At 44.2% G+C, this 20,371-nt stretch overlaps 1 protein-coding gene across 1 annotated transcript in view; it reads left to right on the top strand.

Annotated features, from left to right (window-relative positions):
* The window catches only part of MORC1 (MORC family CW-type zinc finger 1), a 64,114-nt gene extending 51,403 nt beyond the window's left edge, over positions 1–12,711 (top strand). Inside the window, exons 21-28 of the mRNA XM_066621270.1 lie at positions 624–716; positions 3,675–3,750; positions 4,434–4,533; positions 5,650–5,796; positions 8,126–8,216; positions 9,020–9,070; positions 10,790–10,972; positions 12,550–12,711. Of these exons, the coding sequence (XP_066477367.1) occupies positions 624–716; positions 3,675–3,750; positions 4,434–4,533; positions 5,650–5,796; positions 8,126–8,216; positions 9,020–9,070; positions 10,790–10,972; positions 12,550–12,711 (903 nt within the window). The remainder of the gene's footprint in view (positions 1–623; positions 717–3,674; positions 3,751–4,433; positions 4,534–5,649; positions 5,797–8,125; positions 8,217–9,019; positions 9,071–10,789; positions 10,973–12,549) is intronic.
* The last annotated feature ends 7,660 nt before the right edge of the window (positions 12,712–20,371 follow it).

The following is a 20,371-nucleotide window of genomic DNA, read 5'->3' as shown; positions in this document are numbered from 1 at the left end:
GCAAGCAGTGCTACAGACTTTCCATTTTTATTTTCTTCTACTGTTTTCCATTCATGTAATAGTGGGCTGACTCTCACTGGAGGTTTTCAAGCAGAAGTTGGATAACCACTTGTCAGGGATGCTGTAGCAGTTGCTTGCTCTGAAGATTAAATTAGGTGACCTCCAAGATCCCTTTGAACTCTTAGCATTCTGGTTCTATTCTATGAAATTTTGAACAATTAGGCTCTTTGAAGTCTCATTGATTTCATGAGGAGATATTTTAAAACAACTCCCCATTGATATTAGCTAGATTTAAACTTGCTGAACTGTGAGTGTACGGTGCCCTTGATCTTAAAAACGCACTCAGGCACACATCCATGATTTTCATTGTTTGGTCAGGCTGCTTGATCCTGCACCACAGATCAGTCATGTATATATTCCACACACACTGGTGTTGTCATCATGCAGCCATGCAGCCTCTGTGGCAAGTCACTGTATCACAACTGTTATTAATGATGGCACTGCCACACTGCTTGAGTGAAGTCAAGTACCTTTGTCAAAAAGACAATTCATTTCTGTGCTGTTGCCAAACACTGAAGCCACAGTTATTGAGCTATAAGTAATTGCTGTTAATTCCAATGCAGGTGTTGTCTTTTGAAATAAAAGATGAACAGCCCTATAATGAAGAGGATGAGGTCATCAAAATAGAAACAGATAGTGAACCAGAAGTCATTTATGTAAGTGTGCGTTAATTACTCTGTTTTGTAAAACAGTTCATCAGTAGCTGGATCCTAAGGCTCAAGCTACACTCAGCTGAGAAAAATCCACATGTTTAATCTCAGTTATGCACCAGATAAAGAGGTGGATGGTGTATGCCTTCAGAAGCAAAAGGGTCACATGGATGATGGGGGATGTGACTAAACAATTCAATTGTTGTGACTAAAACAATTCTTCTACTGATAACTTATCCTCCTACAGTCTGTACCATGACATTGCTTTTCCCTGTAGTTCTGATTCCAATACCAGACGTGATTCAGTCCAGGATAAAAGTACCAGTGGGGGGGGGGGGGGCTTTGAAATAACCAATGAGTGGGAAAATGGTTCTATGTCCAGGGTTGACCCAAGACCTTCCAGAATCTGTGGCAGTGTGCCAAATGCTGCCATGTGTTAACTACTACCACCACTTCTCCCTTGTTCAAAAATGAGGGGAACAAAATAAAGGCTCTTTAGCCTACTGTCTGCCCCACACTTCTTCTTTTACTCTGGTGGATCACTGCTTCCTTGAATCCAGAAAAAAAGGAGAAAGAGTGGTGGAGGTAACAGGCACATGCACCAGGGACGTGGGGTGCATCCCTGTTGCATGGGGTGGTAGGAGAGGCAGAGCTGCCCCATCATTGTCCATGGAAAAGCACCACAGCCACCCTGCCTAGTTACAGGTGAGGAGGCTTTCCTTACACCCAAGAAAGCTCTCCTTACACCCACTTTCTCAGGTGTTAAAGAGAGCCTCCTCCGTGTAAGTGGGCAGGGCATCTGCAGTGCTTTTCCACAGACAACAACAGGTTGCTTCTGTCTCACCTGCTTCTCCCACACTGCACGTCCCTGACAAACACGTATCTCTAATCCAGAGCTTGAGGTGACTGTGTCAGGCTGCCTCAGGGGTGGGCTGCCTCTGCTCCTCGCTTGTGCACTCCCTTTATTCATTTGCTCACCATTCTATGCCTACTTAGGGCAGATCCAGGTTAAAACATGCTGATCTGTTACCATCATACATAGTGTGAACCACAAGAGAATTGAAATCCACACCCCCTTTTCGCCTTGGTAATATCTTCTTCAAAAAAGATTGTCTTGGCAGCATTTCAAAGAAAATGCACTTGTCTGTCTTTGTAATACCCCAGTACAGAATACAATTTTCACTGCTGAAAACGTAGTGTAGATGGCGATTAGATTACTTAAATCCCTGATTCTCAGCTGGTTGCTCTGAGCACTCTAATCCCCTGCTTTGAAAATGCTACTTGTCTTAATTACTTGAAGCTCATCTTTTCTGCAGTGTTGGGCTTGCTCACTATGCTGCTGACAAAGAAAAAATAGTGCATAAACTATATTATGCAGGTGTAATTAGCACATATATAAAAGAATTCACTATTCCGAGCTAATTATATTCCTGTCACTTACTGTAAATAGCAGGTGGTCTATCTAAAACAAAAGGAATGCCAGCCAGTGAGATTACGCTAACATATGTCAGATGGATCTTACATTTAACAATTACCCTGGGAGGCTGAGGTGATAACAAGTAGCAGAATGAGAACAATCCGAAAGTATAGGAAATGACTTCCCGAAAGTAATTTAAACAAACATCTCAGAATCACTTAAGAGTAATTTAGGCCATAGACAAGCTATAAGGGATAATAACAGGGGATTAAAATCAATTTTGTTGAGGTCTCCAAAGAAGCAATTTGAAATGTAAATGTGATAGAAAGACTTTTGTTGCTTGTTTTATTTATTCTCTTCTGTAAGAATAATTTAGCCCTGGAACACTGCACTGATACTGGAGTAAAGAGCTCCCCCTGCAAGAATACTTATTAATTGATCAGTCTCAAATTAGCAGATGCCAGGAGGCCGAAACTTTATTCAGCATTTTTGTTAATAGTATTTGGGGGTCAAAGGATGGGGGAGGGAGAAAAAACCTTGCAAAATATGTGTGTAACTTTGTGACGCAACAGCTGTCCTTCTCCCAAACTTGTGGAGTCAGCCCCACCTCCTGGGCAAACTGCAGTAGCTCTGACAACCAATGATGCAATCCAGGCAAAGATCTTGGAAGCCACTTGTTGGGGGAGAGGCTTAAACCAAGAAGGAAATTGGCTGGGAAGAGTATCTAGGCATTGGTCACCCTAACAACAATTAAATTCTTTTAAACAGCAGGAATGGGTGACAATGTGCAGAATAGTCTTTTTCCCTGTTATTACACTCTGTTTGACTTAGCACAGAAGCAGATGTGTCATAATAGGCTGTTAGCAATAACTTCCGGCACACTTGGGTCATGTTCCTTTTTCAGGTTCGAGCATCCTCTATGCTAACATCACTTCTGCCTATTTTCTACTAAAATGAATGGAGGGTCCTGTCAGGAACATAACTGCCTCCATAGTGTGTGGTTACAGCATGGCAACCTCCATATAATTAATTTCAATGAAGGGATGCCATTTTGTCGTTTTTAAATTAACCACACTGGAAGCATGCTAGTAGCATGCTGGCAACATCACTTTTGCCAATTCATTGAAATTAATTATATGGAGGTTGCCATGTTGTAACCACAGTCTTCACACACTATGGAGGCAGTCATGTTCCTGACAGGTCCCTCCATTCATTTTAGTAGAAAATAGGCGGGAGTGATGTCAGCATAGAGGATGCTAGAACCTGAAAAAGGAACATGACCCAAGCGTGCTGGAAGTTCAGAGGAAGAAAAGCTCTCCAGCGCTTCTAGTGCTAGAACCTAAAAAAAGAATGCAGCCAGAGTTATGTCTTCAGGCACCAACAAGTTGTACAAGTAAAATGGTTAAGAAGGAGGAAAGTATTGCTAAGGGACAAACTTCCAAGGTGAAGCAGACTCCCTAATGGGTTTTTGCAATGCCAAAGACCTTTTCTATGTCTAAATATTTTCAGAGAAGCCTTTCTTGTAATATTAAATGTTACTGTTTTAGGTTATAATCTCAGACAGTGAGGCTGAAGATTTGCCCAAGCACAATGAGTGTGGAGACTATGCTTTCAGGCACAAAGGTAATATCAGATAACAGCTGGTTTCAATAACCTCACCTTTGGGTAAGTAGGACTTTTGATATTTACATATCAAAAATAATGTTTCCACTTGCTTTTTCATTGGAATCAGAGGCAGAGATATGCCTAAAGATACATAAGCAAAAACTCCTGGTGCTAAAGGAGTTTCACCAGGGCAGTTTTGGGGTTCATTGTTCAGTTCTGGGCTTCAAGAATCAAGAACAACAAGAGCAATCACCCAGTATGGCATGCAGTAAGATTAGCAATGTTACTATTAGCAATGATATTGCTAATAGTAGTAGTAAGATTAGTGCAGTAAGTAGTGCAGTAAAATTAGCAATGATATTGTGTATTGGCTGGCTGCCATCAGTATGTGGCTGTGGTTGAAGGCATTTGCACCTGCAGAATCTTCTAGAAACCTCTGCCTAGGGCAAGTGTTATAACTGCACAGGCTCAAAAGGTATTATGAGTAATGCACCAAAGCGACACATTTAAAAAAGGCTTGATCTCCCACGCACATGCACCATTCCAAGCCACTAACATTGGACTAATGCACGTTCCCATAATTCATATTGTCTTGGAGCCTCACAGCATGTACACAGAGCTCCCTGCTTCCTCTCCAGATGGGCTCATCTGGTTAAATCTCTTTGTGTCCTATTTTTCTTAAATGGTTAAACAACATGAAGAAGAACAAGAACCGTTTGATGGCAATGGAGACAGTCACTTCAGTCTAGTGGGTTGCGTACGTTTTGAGGAACAGGTTTTGCCTCCAGTAGACCTGGAAAGGTGGGTGTTCTGAAATGCTGAGCGAACAATGCATCATTGAGTTCTTCATCATTTGAAATGCATCTCATAACATCATAGTAGGATTTCAGGGCAAGAAAGTCACAATGAACAAAAGGCAAGGACGTTGGTTTGATCATCTCAATCCAAAATAGCGATATTGTTTTGCTTAACACTGGAGAATAAGTGAACCGCAATGTAGATAGGTGTGTTGCATTGCAGAAAACAGTTGTACTGGTAGACATAATTAACTGCTCAATCCTGTGACCTGAGCCGCCAGCAGAACGTGTCTCCCACTAGCGGTGCCTGATGAAAAAGTGCTGTAAAGTGCTTTCAGGCAGCGTGCTGGAGCTTTCCTGTACATGTCATCGGCTCTCTCACTGCCAAGGCAAACGCTCTCATACTCCTACCACACCTTCAACATAATAGCCATTTGCAGGGGCCATCTGCATGATTCTTCCCCCTCCCCAAAAAAGAAAGGATTGTCAGCACATACAGTATATCCATGTCGCCCATTCCATTGTAAGTCTCCTGGGACAGAAGCAGCTGAGTCATCTCACTTCTCCAGCACGTCTGTGGAGGGACTACTTTGGGTAAGTGTAGATAGGGCCTTGCTTGAGACCAGCATGCTAACAGATTACAACTACTTTAAACAATATGGGAGGCAAATGAGTAATTAAGTAGAACCAGGTATCACCAAGCCTTAACCCAGGACCTGTGCGCCAGCAACAGACCTCCTCAGCCCTGCACCCCAAGCAAAGGTGTACCTGTGATTGTGCCCCCCCCACGCAAATCAAACCCCTTCCATGCACGCAAATTCATCCTCCACCACTTACCTGGAGCGCACAATGCCTCGTATCGGGGAAGCATCTCAGATGCTTTAAACTGTGCTTCTGGCAAACTGGCTCAGAGAGGCTTCCACGGAGTCCTAAAGGCACACGAGGCTCTGTGCCCAGAGCCATGCCTATCATGTGAATGGGAGGTCCACCACTGCAGCTCACAGGGCAAGCGTTTAGCTCTGTGATAAATGTAGAGTGTTCCTGAGGCTGTGCAAAGTTTTGCAACAGGGTTGGGTAAAATGCTTGAAATAATTTTAATTTATTCAATTCCACTATTCAGCGGCTTTGCTGAGGCCTCACAAGAAGACAATAAAGAGCACGTGCATGTCTCTGTGCAGGATTCTAGAACTGTAGTTTCACATGCGCAGGAGACTTCCCAGATAATTTCTGACAGCAAGATGGTAGAACTATTAACATCTCACATCAGGTAAGTGTTCCTAAAGACACATACATGCAGCAAAATGTGCTGTGTCCTTTCCTAACAATGTTGTTGTAAATGTTTAGGAGCTAAACATCTAGGTGTCAGGCAAGCCAGTCCTGACTAAAATTAGGCTGCCCTTTACAACAGCGGAACACAGCTCCACTGTCATAAAAGGCCATACAGCAGTATGCTGCTGGTGACCATTTGGGAACTGCCATTGCAAATGGCAGAGGCCTGCTGTCACTGCCTGCTACCTCCAGCAGCAAAAGCAAGTCGGGGGCTGGGAGTGACTGGGGGGTGGGGATGGAACAGGTTGGGGGGAGAAATGTGGAAGTTTCTGAGTAGGGAAGGGGACTGGCAGGAGGCAAAATGAGAAAAGGAGGCGACATCTCAGTGGCACAAGTGAGCACCAAATCCTAATCCCCTTCCCTCTCCTCTACTCCCCTCAGACTTGGGCCAGTAAAAGAGCTGGCACAGATCTAAGGAGAACCATTGGGGCAGCAGAGGTTTGCCCCAGAGTAAAGGAATTGAAGGTTCCCTTACCTTGACGAGACCTCCACAACTGGACAACACCCCCCTCCCACAGGATACAGCATGTACTCCATTGGTGTGGCTGCATCAGTGGAGAGAGATTTAGTTAGGACTGGGCCCCTAGTGGACCACAAGCAGACAAGAGATATGAAGTCCAGATCACAAGAAGTAATCATTCTGCTCTGTTCTGTTCTAGTCAGATCTAGTTTGGAATACTGTGCGCAGTTTAGGCACCACTTTTTTTAGAAGGGCATTGATAAGCTGGACAGGTTCAGAGTCAGGCAACATAGATGGTGAGGGTTCTAGAAACCGTCCTTTGACAAATGGCTGAGAGCCCAATTTTGTGGTCTGCGCCGCGCCTCCGCTGCGCGGACCACAGTTGCAAAGGTGCTGTAAGGCACGTTTGCGGGGCTTACCGCTGGGCTCCCGCCGGAGCTGGCTCTTCTCCAGCCAGTGCTGAGCCAGTGCACGGTGGGCACCCGTGTTCGGCGGCTCGGCGGTCTCTGTGACCGCCGGGCTGCGGAACGGGAAATGGGGGCATGGTCGGGGGTGTGGGGGAGGCATTCCGGGGAGGGGGGGAGGCATGGGGGGAGGCCACCGGAGGTGGAGGAGAGGCGGGTCTGCGAAGCCGAGCTCCACAGGATTCAGGGATTCAGCCCTTTGTGGAGCCGCCGGGTCCCGCAGCTCCGGGCAGCTCAGGATTGGGCTGTAAGAGCTTAATATGTCTTCAAGTATCTGAAGGGTTGTCACGCTGAAGAAAGTTAGGACTTACTCTCTGTGGCTCCCAAGGGCAGGACTAGAATCAATGGGCTGAAATTATAGGAAAGTAGATTTAGACTAGAGATGAGAAAGAATGTCCTAACTGTCTGACACTAGACCAGCCTGCCTCTTGCAGCAGTGGGCCCTACCTTATTGGAGGACTTCAAGCAACCACCTAGCAGAGATAGATGGTCTCCAAATCCGTTCCAACTCTAACATGTAACATAACTAACATATTATTGTGATTTAAAAAAAAAATATCTGTAGGAATCAAAATGGCAATGGTGAACTGTGCTTCTTGAACTGTAAGATTTAGTGCATTATACAGGGTGACCCAAAAGTAGGTGGACAGTAGGTGGAATAAATGTTATCATTTACTGCCCACCTACTTTTGGGTCACCCTGTATATAGTCATGCCTCCGTGGGGGTGCTAGTTCTGTTCCTGTTCCTGGTACCCCGCAGAGGCCAAAACCCAAAAAGAATCAAATCTGCAGGACTTGCACTTCAGACCTTCTGAACATGATCGGAGCTGTGCTCTGATCATGTCCAGATGGCCTTCTGAAGGCTGAGGAGACCATGTGCAACCTCACTGGCCCTCAGAATGCCTCCGGAAGGCCGAAAATTGTCTCTTCCTGTTTTTGACCAAATACCAGAAGTGACCGTTTTTGGCCTTCTGGAAACCTTAGAAGGACTTTTGAGGGTCAGGGTCAAGGAGGACATGCATGGTCTTCCTGGTCCTCAGGAAGTCCTCCCCGTACAACTGGAGCAGAGTGGAACCTTCGGTTAGTTAAAACTGTGGATGCCAAATCCATGGATAGGGAGACACGACCTGAATTGTTGACTGAGTCAAGTGATACTCCAGTCTTGAACCCGTTTAACCATTTACTTGACAGTATTCAAGTATCAGTATACCAATACAATGGAAATTTCTTCCAATTAAAACTGTGTAGAATTGAGATTTCAACCTGCTTTAATTTTAGACTTCAGTACTTTAAATTGAAATTAGAGGACTGTTTTTTGATAAATTGTTGTTGTTGTGTTGTAGAGAAATCCTACTGAATTTCTTACCTCTATGCAGTCTTTCAAGAGAAGAGATTATTTGTATGTCCCCTGAAGATATTTTAACTATGTTCAAAGTAAGTGGGCATCTAAATTTAATTAGAACTAATTACATTTGGGATTATGTGCTAAAATATTTATACTTGGTCAAGTAGAGCAGACGTTTTTAGACTACAGTTCTACGTACACTTTCCAAAGAATAAATCCGTGTTCCACACTGCCACCCCTGTCTGTTGTCAAAGGGGCATTAGGGCTGGAAATGTCCTTGCTGCAAGATGGGGGGGTGAGGGGGTAATAAGGGGCTCAAACATGTTTTTCTATTCACTGTAGAGCCTGTTTATTACTTTTGTCAATTACACAGGTACTCAATCTGTAAGTTGCAACCCTTCCCCTTTTCTTGATCCAACTATCCCTGCCACCTTCTATCTCCTGATAGCTTGAGTTCTCTGCATGGAGGAATGACATTTCCAGGTTCCCATTCTCTCTTTGCCTTTGCATTCAGGCCTTTACTTCCTCTTCTCTACCTACTGTGTCTCTCTTTCTTGTTCTCTTCCTCCTCACCTTGCCGTATCTCTCAGGCTGTCGTAGTCTCTCTGCCTCTCCTTGCTCCCCATCACTCATTGGTTTAATGCTTGGCCTCCTCTGTGTCTCTCTTCTTCACCTCTCCTCCTCTTCATCTCTCCATCCCTCACTTTGACACTCTGCCTCTCCTTGCACTGTTGATATCTGTCACTCTCCTTTGCACTCCACCTCTCATTCTCCAGTAATAAAATTATATTGTATTATATTTCTTCCACATCATACAAGGTTTTCACTACTCATAAAATGTTCTAAATTTAGAAGGATATCTAAATGTATGTATTTTGTCTTATAAAAATAGCTCAAAGAGCACTCTGAGCAGCACAAGACTGAAACTCTATACATCGACCAGGTAAAAGCGGTTTAATATGGCTAACTAATATTCTGAACTGATTACCCATCAGATAGTTAGTAGTCATTGTAAGAAAAGAAATAAAAGCATATGTCCAGATTGGGGTGGGCAGAACAAGTCAGAAAAACATGGTCTCTTTCCACCCCAGATGCCTCAGTTGGAATAGGAGCCTTATTCCTCCTTGGCTGTGATCTCCCTGGGAGCTCAGCCTGGACCAGTTCAGTTTGTCTTCTTGGTACCTGACTCCAATTAAAGTGGCACAAACCATGCAGGTGTAGTCAGTCCACTCCATGTCTCACAGGGAGAGACAGCTTTGGCAAAATTATCTGAGCAGTCTCTGAGCAGTCATTGCCCATATAACAGGGCTGGCCTTATTGCCAGGTGTCCTGTTGACTGGGTGAGGACCAGCTGAGTCCAGACAATTTGAGGCTATTAATAGAGTGCCAGTTCATGAAGGCACTGTCCCCTTTAATTTACTGTAATGAATTTTTTTAAAAAAGTGATTGTTACTTACATTAAATTGTTATATAGTTACCTGCAGTGCAAACAGAAAAAGTATTCTCTCATGTATTTGTAGACCATCCCTTCCCCAAATGCCTACTCTTCTGATTTAACACCATCTTCTTTCATTTTTAATGAACGGAGAAAACTATATCAGAGCATGTACAAAATGCCTTTCTGACACCACTGAGCAACTGCAGTATGTCCTAGGACAGATTTAGGATTATAGAATCAGAGCTTTCTTCCAAGGCAAATGGCAGGACTCTGAGGGCCAAATCCTGTCCACATTTCCAATGCTGATGCAGCTGTGCTTACGGGGCATACACTGCATACTGTGGTAGGGGGCAGTCACGGAGGCCTCCTCCAGTTAAGGGAAGGTTTATTCCCTTTCCTCAGGGCTGCATTGCCACTGCACTGGTACTGGAAAGTTGGATAGGATTGGGTCCTCAGGACTTACTTACTTCCCTAGCAGCATTCTGAGAACAGTGTGTACTTTGTGGAATGGGAAGGGGGTGATAGTATGACTGAAGTAACGTACATTATTGTATAACCTACCATTTTGCGATTGGCTCCACCCCCATGAGCTGCCATTTGATGATACTCTCTGCCTTTCCAAGCCACCATTACATGTTGGTAGCTCCTAATGCTTTGGCAAAGAAAAAAAAGTCACTCAAAGTCTTCCAACCTATAGCTTATTATAATAATGCTCCTCTGTCATTCCTAAACTAAGGTTGAATGGTCTTCACCATAGTGATGCAATTATGCAAATATATTTCTGAGTTAGTTGCAGTGGTCCCAGTGACTCATAGTTGCTCCATCTCAAGCTGATGCATGAGAGAGCATCTCCCAGGTGATTTGCAAACTTCATTTTAATTCAGTTTCCACTTGTGGGCAGCTGGAATTTTAAGTGAAATATTTACTTAAATATTTAGTGAAATATTTAAGCTTCTGCACATTAGAAGTACATGAGCTCAACAGTTCTGTACTTTAAGCCTGATATTGTAAATCTTTTTGTAAGTTGATATCTTACCCTTTTTTTTAACTATGGAAAAAGTTATAGCATTCCTTCTATCAAAGTGTTGGACAATATTTTTTTTTTTTTTAAAAAAGGATGCCCATTGGATTTTTTCTAGAAGGAAGAAAAAAAATAATAGTCGCGTATAAAAGGAAAAATTGCACTTAAAACTGCAATAAATGTCAATGATATGTCTGTTTCAGTATTATTCACAATATGAAGAACAACTTTTAGGAAAACTTCAGTATGTTAGGCAACAGAATCTTCATACCATCCATGCCACTGAAACAAAGATTAGTCTGTGTGAGACACAAATAAAGGCTGCTGAAGAAAAACTTGAGTATCTCCGGGGTACAATAGCCCAACTGCTATTGAAACAAAATCCAGTAAGTGCAGCTATTTTATTCCCATGTTAGAGCATCAATTTTCAACTGTTTTCATCTCATGGCACACTGAGAAGGTGCCAAAATTGTCAAAATACACCATTCACAGCACACCAACGTGCCACAGCACAGCAGTTGAAAATCTCTGTGTTGAAGGCTCTTATCTCTTTTCCACATTTTTGTTTTTATGGGGGGGGGGGGAGGAAGTTTCCTGTCCCTGGGACATTTTGTGCTATTTTTGAGAAAAGCAGCCCTCCCTTTTTTGATCCATTTTAATATTTCTAGTAAGGCTGCAGCCTCTAATTCACAGATTAAGCAATTTAAATTTTGAATTGGTTAATCTGCTAGGTGGGGTATCCAGGAAGCTACCTTTCACTGAGCCAGATCATTGGTCCATCTAGCTCAGCCCTGTAAATAATGACTGGCAGCAGTTTCCCAGGACTTTGGGGAGAGATCTTTCCCACCCCAGCCTAGAGGTGCTAGGACTGCATCTGCAAGCTGATACATTCAAAGCAAATGTTCTGCCACTGAGCTGCAGTCCTACCCCTAATTTTCAGTAGTGAAGGTCCGGTTTTCATTAATGAGACAGAGAGTTAAGGGCACACCTGCTTATTGTGTTAGGGCCCAGTCCTAAAGTCCTTCACCTCCGGTGCTGAGCTCCAGTGCTGGCACTGGTGTCGCAAACATGCCATAAGGTACGTCCATGGCACCCGGAGGGGAGGGGCCACCAAGTGGTGGGCCAACACAAGCCAACCCTGAGTCTTAGCACTGCATGGAGGGCCAGCTGGCGCTCCAGTAGCGCTGGCTGGAGGTAAGTAGTTTCGGAGCAGGATAGGTGGGGAGTGGGCAGAACAGGGCAGGGAGAAGAACTAGGGCTGGAGGGGGATGGGACCAGTGGAGCTCTGTTCTGCCAGATCCTGAATTCTATGTTGGGCCAGAAGGCCCAGTCTCTCAAGTCTGCGCCGGCAAAATAGCTGGCACAAACTTGAGAAGCTCCATTGAGGGGCTTGGCACTTTCCCCAGCAGAGACCTCCAGCAGCCTCAGAAGTGCCACTGGACGCAGCAGTAGCCTTTTTGGTGCCACTGTACCCGGCGGAGCTGCTGGCTTCAGGATTGGGCTGCCCATCTGTTTCTGTGTGTGCTACAGTAATAAGGAGTGAAAAATGCTATACAGCATGCTACCATGCTGTATAGCATGTATGCTGTATACCATGAATGCTACCTGTATTCATGGGGCATACATTCACAGCTTCCCCATGAATACAGAAACCATGGATAAAAGGGGATCCTACAAAAACATTTTAAAAATCCTCCCATAGTCTCCCCTCATTGCACCAATTGTGCAAAACTGTAAGGTTGTCAACCTTTCAAAAGAGAGAAATCACCATGCCTGAACCCTTGGTTTTTTCCCCCAGGTGATTTCAATTGCATGGTTTACTTTTCCCATTCTGATAGGGTTATTGGGCTACAGTTATTTGTAATTGTAGTTTGGGCCAATAAAATCTTGATTGACTGCTTAGTCTGGTGAACCCTCACTATAAACCTTGCAATAATGCCCTTTTGCATGCATTCTGCTTCAGCATCTTCTTATAAATAACCTGGAAGACGTTGACAGCTACTTGGAACAGCATCTGCAGCACCAAGAAAACCTGGGCACTTCTTGTATGAACACCGACAGCACTGCATTCTGCAAATCTTCCCTTTTGGGTGAAGAAAGTGGTACATCTTTTAGCCCTGTATGATGTATAAATTAAAATGTAACAGGCACAAGTGAGCCAGAAATTCATCTTCAAGAGTCTTATGCATTCCAATGGAGCTTGCAACAGGTGAAATGTTCCCACCTAGGTTTCTTATTTTTGTGAAAATATATGAAAATTTTTGTTTTGTTTTATGGCTAACATATTTTGGTGATACCAGGAGCAATCCTGCAAGTTCTGCTGCTGTGCAACTTCCATGCATTTTCAGTGCAATGTTCATACTGTGCATTGAAGTGCACGGAGGTGTTTCAGCAGTAATACCAGTTGAAAGTCTGTTGTTGTTTTTTTATTTTATTTTACCCACGTGGGGAGGAACTGACATGTTTAAGTTGGAGCCTTTTAAAAGTCGCTTCTGTTTGTTTAAAAATATTAACCTCACTAATCATTATGTGTTAACTTGTAGCAATATAAATACTGTACTTTTTTTCTTTTTAATGGAGATTAAAGCTTTTCATTTTAACTGATTGTTGATACAAATTGCATTGCGTGATAAAGGAAGATAATACACAGTTTCCTTGATTCTTTGAGTGTTATGGATTGAAGTTAATTGACATGTTTATACACCAAAGTGTTTAATCCACAAGGATTATTTTAAATATATTGCCTCTGTAGTAGATTCATATCTGAATATTAACAGTCCCAAGGGTAATTTGTTTTACTTTATTTTGGAGTTTTCATAAAGCAGTTTTCAACTACTGTCTTCTCAGTCAAATTTATAGGTGGCGGATATTGCCCCTGCAATGATAGATCCAAAATACCTGATGTGGTCTATATGGAGTCATGTAGTTCCTGGTTCTGCCTCCCTGAAAAAGAGAAGGGGACGACGACAAAAGTGCTCTCCCCAGCCCAGCAGGTGTATCTGTTCCCACTGACATCTCTGCTGCGATTCTAAACATTAGTAGCTCAGGGTGTCACAGGGTGACATCAGTAGCTTCCTGTCTCTTTGAACTCTCAGGAGCAATAGCTGTTGGAGGTACAGGGGATGGCATAATAGGCTATCTTCCCAGTTGTCCTGCTAGTATTGCCTCACCAAGTATGGTCACGGGAATGACACCTCCCCCCCCCGAAATATTTATATTTATTTATACAGGTATTTATATACCGCCTTTCTTTGGTCGTCAGATTTCTCCTCAGACTTTAATCCAAGGCGGTTTACATAGGCAGGCTGTTCTGAACCCCCGTAGGGATTTTTTACAATTAAATAGTTCTAGTCTTTCATAGAACTCCTCGTTCCAGCTGGATTCCTTCCCAGTCATAAGAACATAAACATAAGAACATAAGAACAGCCCCACTGGATCAGGCCATAGGCCCATCTAGTCCAGCTTTCTGTATCTCACAGCGGCCCACCAAATGCCCCAGGGAGCACACCAGATAACAAGAGACCTCATCCTGGTGCCCTGCCCTGCATCTGGCCTTCTGACATAGCCCATTTCTAAAATCAGGAGGTTCCGCATACACATCATGGCTTGTACCCCGTAATGGATTTTTCCTCCAGAAACTTGTCCAATCCCCTTTTAAAGGCGTCCAGGCCAGATGACGTCACCACATCCTGTGGCAAGGAGTTCCACAGACCAACCACACGCTGAGTAAGGAAATATTTTTTCTTGTCTGTTCTAACTCTCCCAACACTCAATTTTAGTGGATGTCCCCTGGTTCTGGTGTTATGTGTTAAGAGCATCTCCCTATCCACTCTCCATCTCCTGCATAATTTTGTATGTCTCAATCATGTCCTCCCTCAGGTGTCTCTTTTCCAGGCTGAAGAGGCCCAAACACCATAGCCTTTCCTCGTAAGGAAGGTGCCCCAGCCCCGTAATCATCTTAGTCGCTCTCTTTTGCACCTTTTGGTCTGACCTGTCTCTGGCCCTTCGCCTCCCACGCTCCACTTGACGGCAACTCCTCTCTGCCACTGAGGGTCAGATCATCAATATATCAGCGTGTTGTCAGTTCTGGGGTACTTCCGGTTGTTTTGAACTGGCAGCCTCAGATCTTCAGGCATACAAGGCGGCAGCTTTACCAACTGAGCGAGACCTCCTGCCCAGAAATAGGATGCCAGTCCATTCTCAGCAGCCAGATTTCAGTATGTTCTCTCTGGGAGTGGGCTTCCTCACTTGAACACATTCAACTCCTGTACGTCCAGGCTTTCTCTACTAGAAGTGGTGGCAGTATAGCAGGGTGCTGGGGAGCCGACGTTCTTCAGAGTCTTCTCAGTGTACCAGGTGTTTCTCTGGCCACTGATGCTGATTCCCATTATAAGCAAAAATATACTTTAGCTGAGGCTTATGAATGGTGTGCCAGGTCACTGTGTCCTTGCACAGGCACTGCAACCGTGCAGCATTGATGTGTCAGCATATAGACATTTTGGGTAAGTACAGAACATACCAGTGGGGTGAGCACAGCTTCCTCATTTATTCAGAATGACAGATGTACTAGTGAGCTAATCAACTGCTGATTGTCTTGCCCAGTGCTTCAGATGGGTTGTCCGCCTTCTTATTCATTAAAGTGCATTCCATGAAATGTAGGTTAATTTGACCAAATGCTTGTTCCTCGCTGATTTTCTTTTTAAATAATCTTTTCTTAAAGTTGAAAACCTGCTCGGACAAAGGAGGGGGGGGAATAAGCCTGAGGGTGTCACAGAGAGCAGGCAGTCAGTGCAGCTCATAGCTTGACTCATCTGTGGACAAGAAGAAAACGTTCCCCCTGAACTTGAATCCTTAAAAGAAGACTGCACATCTGAACAAAATACGGTCTGTGTACCTCCACAGTGAGCTTGTTGCTCAAATTACCTCTGATGCCCCCTTAAGATTAGTCCACTAGAGATTAAAGTTCTAACTTATATTGAGAGCCCTGGTGCTTACGTAATGCTCACCATCTTCACCCTGTGGTGTACAAGTCAGGATTCAAGTTCAAGAACACACACCTCTCTCCAGCATACATTCCTCACTCTCTTCCTTGTTCACCTTAGCTACAGCTACATCTGTATCCGTGACATCTGTGTCAATAGTAACCAACATAAATGCTCTTTGACAAAGAGGTTTATGAATGTAGAGTCATATGGTGGAGATCTGTTTTCTGATTGCTCCCCCCAACCCCCTCCTACTTAGTTGTTGGCAACCTTCAGTCTCGAAAGACTATGGTATCGCGCTCTGAAAGTTTGCTTTCAGAGTTTGCTAGTTTGCTGCTAAGGATGAAACAGGAGCTGAGGTGGTAAAAAGGTTTTAGAGAAAAACATTTTATTTATGTTTACAGACACGCACATTTCTGAAAGTAGTACAGGTCCTTGACTTTGCTGCAAGGAATCCTAAAGTCCTTCTCTTTGCAGGGGTTTGTGAGACCTTGTGGTATCGTGGACTGCATCCAACTGGCAGAGCTCATGGATGGAATTCTTGCATGCTTGGGAGGTCAGGAGAGAGACGGAGGGAGGAAGCAAGTAGGAACACACCTTCACAGGTCAAAGTCTGAGATGGGTAGCCTCTGCCACCAGGACAGCACACTGCCCCCTAGTGTACTGCAGGTGCTGTTGTCCTACTTTCCAACAAAGGCTAATTATGCTCCATTTGCCCTGAGTTTGAAACTAGCATTTTTAAAGTGGGTCTGATGAAGAAGGAACTAACTAGCATGATGCACAGTTAGCATCAGTGCAGATGGTAACTCTCAACAGCTCACTCCTATCTAACTGAGTCTCCCACTGATGTAGCCATGTGTGCTGCATCCCATGGTGGGGAGGGGGCAGTTGGAGATGTCTTCTCAGCATAAGTGAGGAGGACAAAGCTTCCACTGTCTCCAAGGGACTTCTCAATCTTGCATCAGTGATTTTGCCATAGAAAGGGGAAGGGATAGGATTCAAGCTGCATACTTGTGCTGCTGAATCTACCCTCATTCCACCTCCCCCCCACCCTCTCCTTGCCTAGAAACTGCCCCGTTCTTCCCACATCCCACCCTGTTTCGCTTACCCCTGCTGCCACCTCACCTTGCACCAGCAGGTGATGGCCTGGCCACTGGTCCACTGCACAGGACAGTGGCACTGATGCATGTGATAATCTTGCTCAATTTCTGGCAGAATCCAGGCAATTATGCCTAGATCCTGCTGGTTTTGCCAATGGAACATGCAATCTGCCGGTGAGGATTTTGTTTGGATTGCGCTGCTGGTCTTATTAGCAGAGAGCTTCCATTGACATAAGCAAGGAAGGAGTGTAACCCCATCAAGTCCTCTTCTACTAGAATCCTAATGAGTACCAAGGCAGTTGCTTTTGGGAAGCCAGACAACTTTTGATCTGATGCCCTAGTGCCCATACTATAACGAAATCTACATGCAAAGAGTAATCTCATATTCTTCCCCAGTGTGTTGTTGCTTTTTTCTCCTTCTCTCTGCCTTCCCTCTGTCAATTTTACATTGCGAGCCCACTGTCTTCTCATTATTTATAAAGTGCTTGTGCACAGGTGATACACAGAATATATGAACAGATCATATTTAAAGCCAACCAGGGAAAGTAGGAAGGATTTGGGGCCCAGTTGGAAGAAAGCCTATTTCCAAGGCTGGAAATAGTTTACAAGGAGCCATAGCAAAGTTTGCAGGGAGTCATAGCTTTGCCAAATGATATGCCTTGTTGCATTCAGATTGTATTTGGAGCTTTAAATCTATAAGATCTCTCTGCTTTTAGTTCCTTAAAGATTCTGCGGCACTTATGTCAATTTAGGAGCACTTCTCTATTGATGACATAAAGTGGTATAGCTAGAGGGGGTGCAAAGCATTAAGTTTTGCATGGAATGTCACTGCAGCATGCAAGCAGCTCCTTCCCCTCAGAGCCATTTCAGGCATTCGCCTCCAGTTTGCTCCCGACACCTAGAATGGCTCCATAGGGGAGGGGGAAGAGCTGCCTGCACATTGTGGTGTGGCTCCCTGCAAAACTTAGTGCTTAGCATCCCAGCTAGCTACTCCATTGATGGCATCAAGTTCAAATTTAAACTAATCAAAACACTGAATGCCTAGTGCTAGAATATGGCCATCCGTAGACCCTGGCAAATATCACTTTTGTTGTTACTAAACCAGACTGGCTCCTGTTGTCTGCTTCACTCACCCTGCTCTGTTCTGTGCTTCTTGAGGATGTTCAGCTGTTTTTAATCTCTTTTATAGGCTTACAGCCTGTTAAAACCACATGACACGCACTGTGGAGTACTGTTTTCAAAAGGATTTTGAGGTCAGACTCTTAGAAAGGCACCTTCCCTTTTTGTTCTTTACAGTTCAGACTTCCCAGAGGGAAACTGTAGGGGCGAGTTCTGTTTGATGCTTAATTTGGGGGATGGAGATTCACCTCAGCTTCCCCTTTGAATGTTAAGTCTTCCTAAAGAAATGTAACAAACATCTGCATCTATTTTCTATCACATCCAGATAGTGTCAGAAAAGCTACATTAGTTCTGTGCCCTATGGTAGGGTCACCCCGCCAGTGGTGTAGCTAGAGGGGGTGCAAAGTACTAAGTTTTGCAGGTGCCTGAATGCATTGTGCAAGAGGCCCCTCCCCTTCAGAGCCATTCTGGGCCACTAAAGCAAAACAGAGGTAAATGCCTCTGTTTTGCTCTCCCTGGCCGGGCCTAGATGATTTTAAAAGGGTATTGGATAGATTTATGGAGGAAAACTCCATCATAGGTTACAAATCATGATGGGTAAATGCAACTCCTGGTTCCAGAAATAGGCTATCTTTGAATGCTAAATACAAGGAAGTATAGGATATAAGCAGTGCTTTTTTTGTAAAAAAAAAAAAAGTGCAGGAACTCACAACTTGTTAATCTTTTATTTATTTATTTTTAAACCATTTTTTATTGGAGAAATAGGTAATAAGATACAACTAGACAACACGTGATTAACACGTACAGAGAGAATAACAAAAAGGCATTCAACACTATTGAATACAGATTTAAAAAAAATTGAAATGAATGGGGACCTATCTGAAATTGGCTCATGACCCACCTAGTGGGTCCCGACCCTTAGTTGGCAACCTTCAGTCTCGAAAGACTATGGTATCACGCTCTGAATGGTGGTTCTGGCACAGCGTCTAGTGGGTCCCGACCCACAGTTTGAGAAACACTGTTCTAATGTAAAATGCACTAAAATACACTGTGCCTACAGTTATCAAGTTAACCACTCTTTGCCATTGGCAAAAAATAGTTCAGGATGATCTTTAATCTATATCAAAGACTTGCAAAACTGAGGATCAGAAAAACATTATCAAAATTTATGGTGGTTTTTTTATGAATTTGGGTTGCTGATTCCAAAAAAGGCCATAGCATAGGGTTCCTCATGAGGAAACTCCTTGAACCATTCACTGACAAGACTACGCCATATTTCCAAAACTAGAAATGATAGGAGAAAACTGATGCCATTTTTGGAATCAGCACCCCAGTGGCGTCTCTAGGATTCACGTCACCCAGTGCGGGAGACCTGTGCATCACCCCATGCAGTGGGCGGGGCAACGCCCCAGGTGGTGGGCGTGGTGATGTACCATCACCCTGCCCCCACTGGTTTATTGGCTGTACCTTTTGTTAGAACACAGATATTTCAATGTGGTTTGTTTCATTGCATTCTGCATGAAATTACGCATAGATTGATATAAAACATGATAGTATTGTTCCTCCAAATTCTGATTTTAGTGATTTTGAAAACTTGTAGAGTCACACACACCCCTGTGTCAACTTACTAACAACTTATGGCAGCAGTTCTCAAACTTTTAGCACTGTGTTTTGCCAGATTCCAAGGCCAAACTCTGCCTGGAGAATTATGCCCACTTTAAGCAAATTAGCTCCCCTTCTTTCCCCCAACAAATGACCCTGGTTCTGCCCTGCAGTCCTGCTGGACCCCACCTCCAGGGTAGCTTGCCTGTTCAACCTGCAGAGGTCCTCTCTCCTGCCAGCAGCCTCCCACCACTACAGCAGACCCTTGGTCCTCAGCAGGTCTTAGGCACAGCAGCCACACACCAAACTCCAGTGTCTCCAGCAGTCTGTTCCAGCAGTCTCCAAAGTCCATTCACCAGTCAGTCTACCAGCAGTCCATTAGCCATCAATTCCTTAGTCTATTAATCCAGTCTCCCCCTGCTTCAAGCTTTCCTCCTTTTGCTGCCCACAAACCCTTCCTGCCTCAGGTGCTTCTTATATCCCTGAGGGCCCTATTGCCTTCAAGTGGCTGCAGCTGGGCAGCACACTCCCTGGAAGCCCAGGCCTTACCCTTAAAGGGGCCACTGCTGACACCACAGCCTACCTCCTTTCCAGATCTACGTACTGGGACCCACTTTTTAGAATGACAATCTGTCCAGGACCCACTGGAAGTAATGTCATGGCCAGAAGTGACATCATCAAGCAAATTAAAATAAATAATTATAAATAATTAAATTAAAAGAAATAACTAAATAAGGGGGAGCCAGTCCTGTTCCACCAGGTGAATCTACTCTGAAGTAAGTCCTATTGTGGTCAATGGGGCTTACTCTCAGGAAAGTGTGGGTAGGATTGCAGCCTGTGAGCCCAATCCTATGCATGTCTACTCTGAAGTAAGTCCCACAGTGGTCAATGGAGGTTACTCTGTAGTCTGCCTGCAATAACCCCCCCCCCAAAAAAAAAAAAAAAGAATCAGTGAGATTTCCAGTCCTCCCCAGTGCCCAGT

The sequence above is a fragment of the Tiliqua scincoides genome, chromosome 3, assembly GCF_035046505.1.
Source record: "Tiliqua scincoides isolate rTilSci1 chromosome 3, rTilSci1.hap2, whole genome shotgun sequence".
NCBI lineage: Eukaryota > Metazoa > Chordata > Lepidosauria > Squamata > Scincidae > Tiliqua > Tiliqua scincoides.
This window is presented reverse-complemented; position numbering and strand designations above follow the sequence as displayed.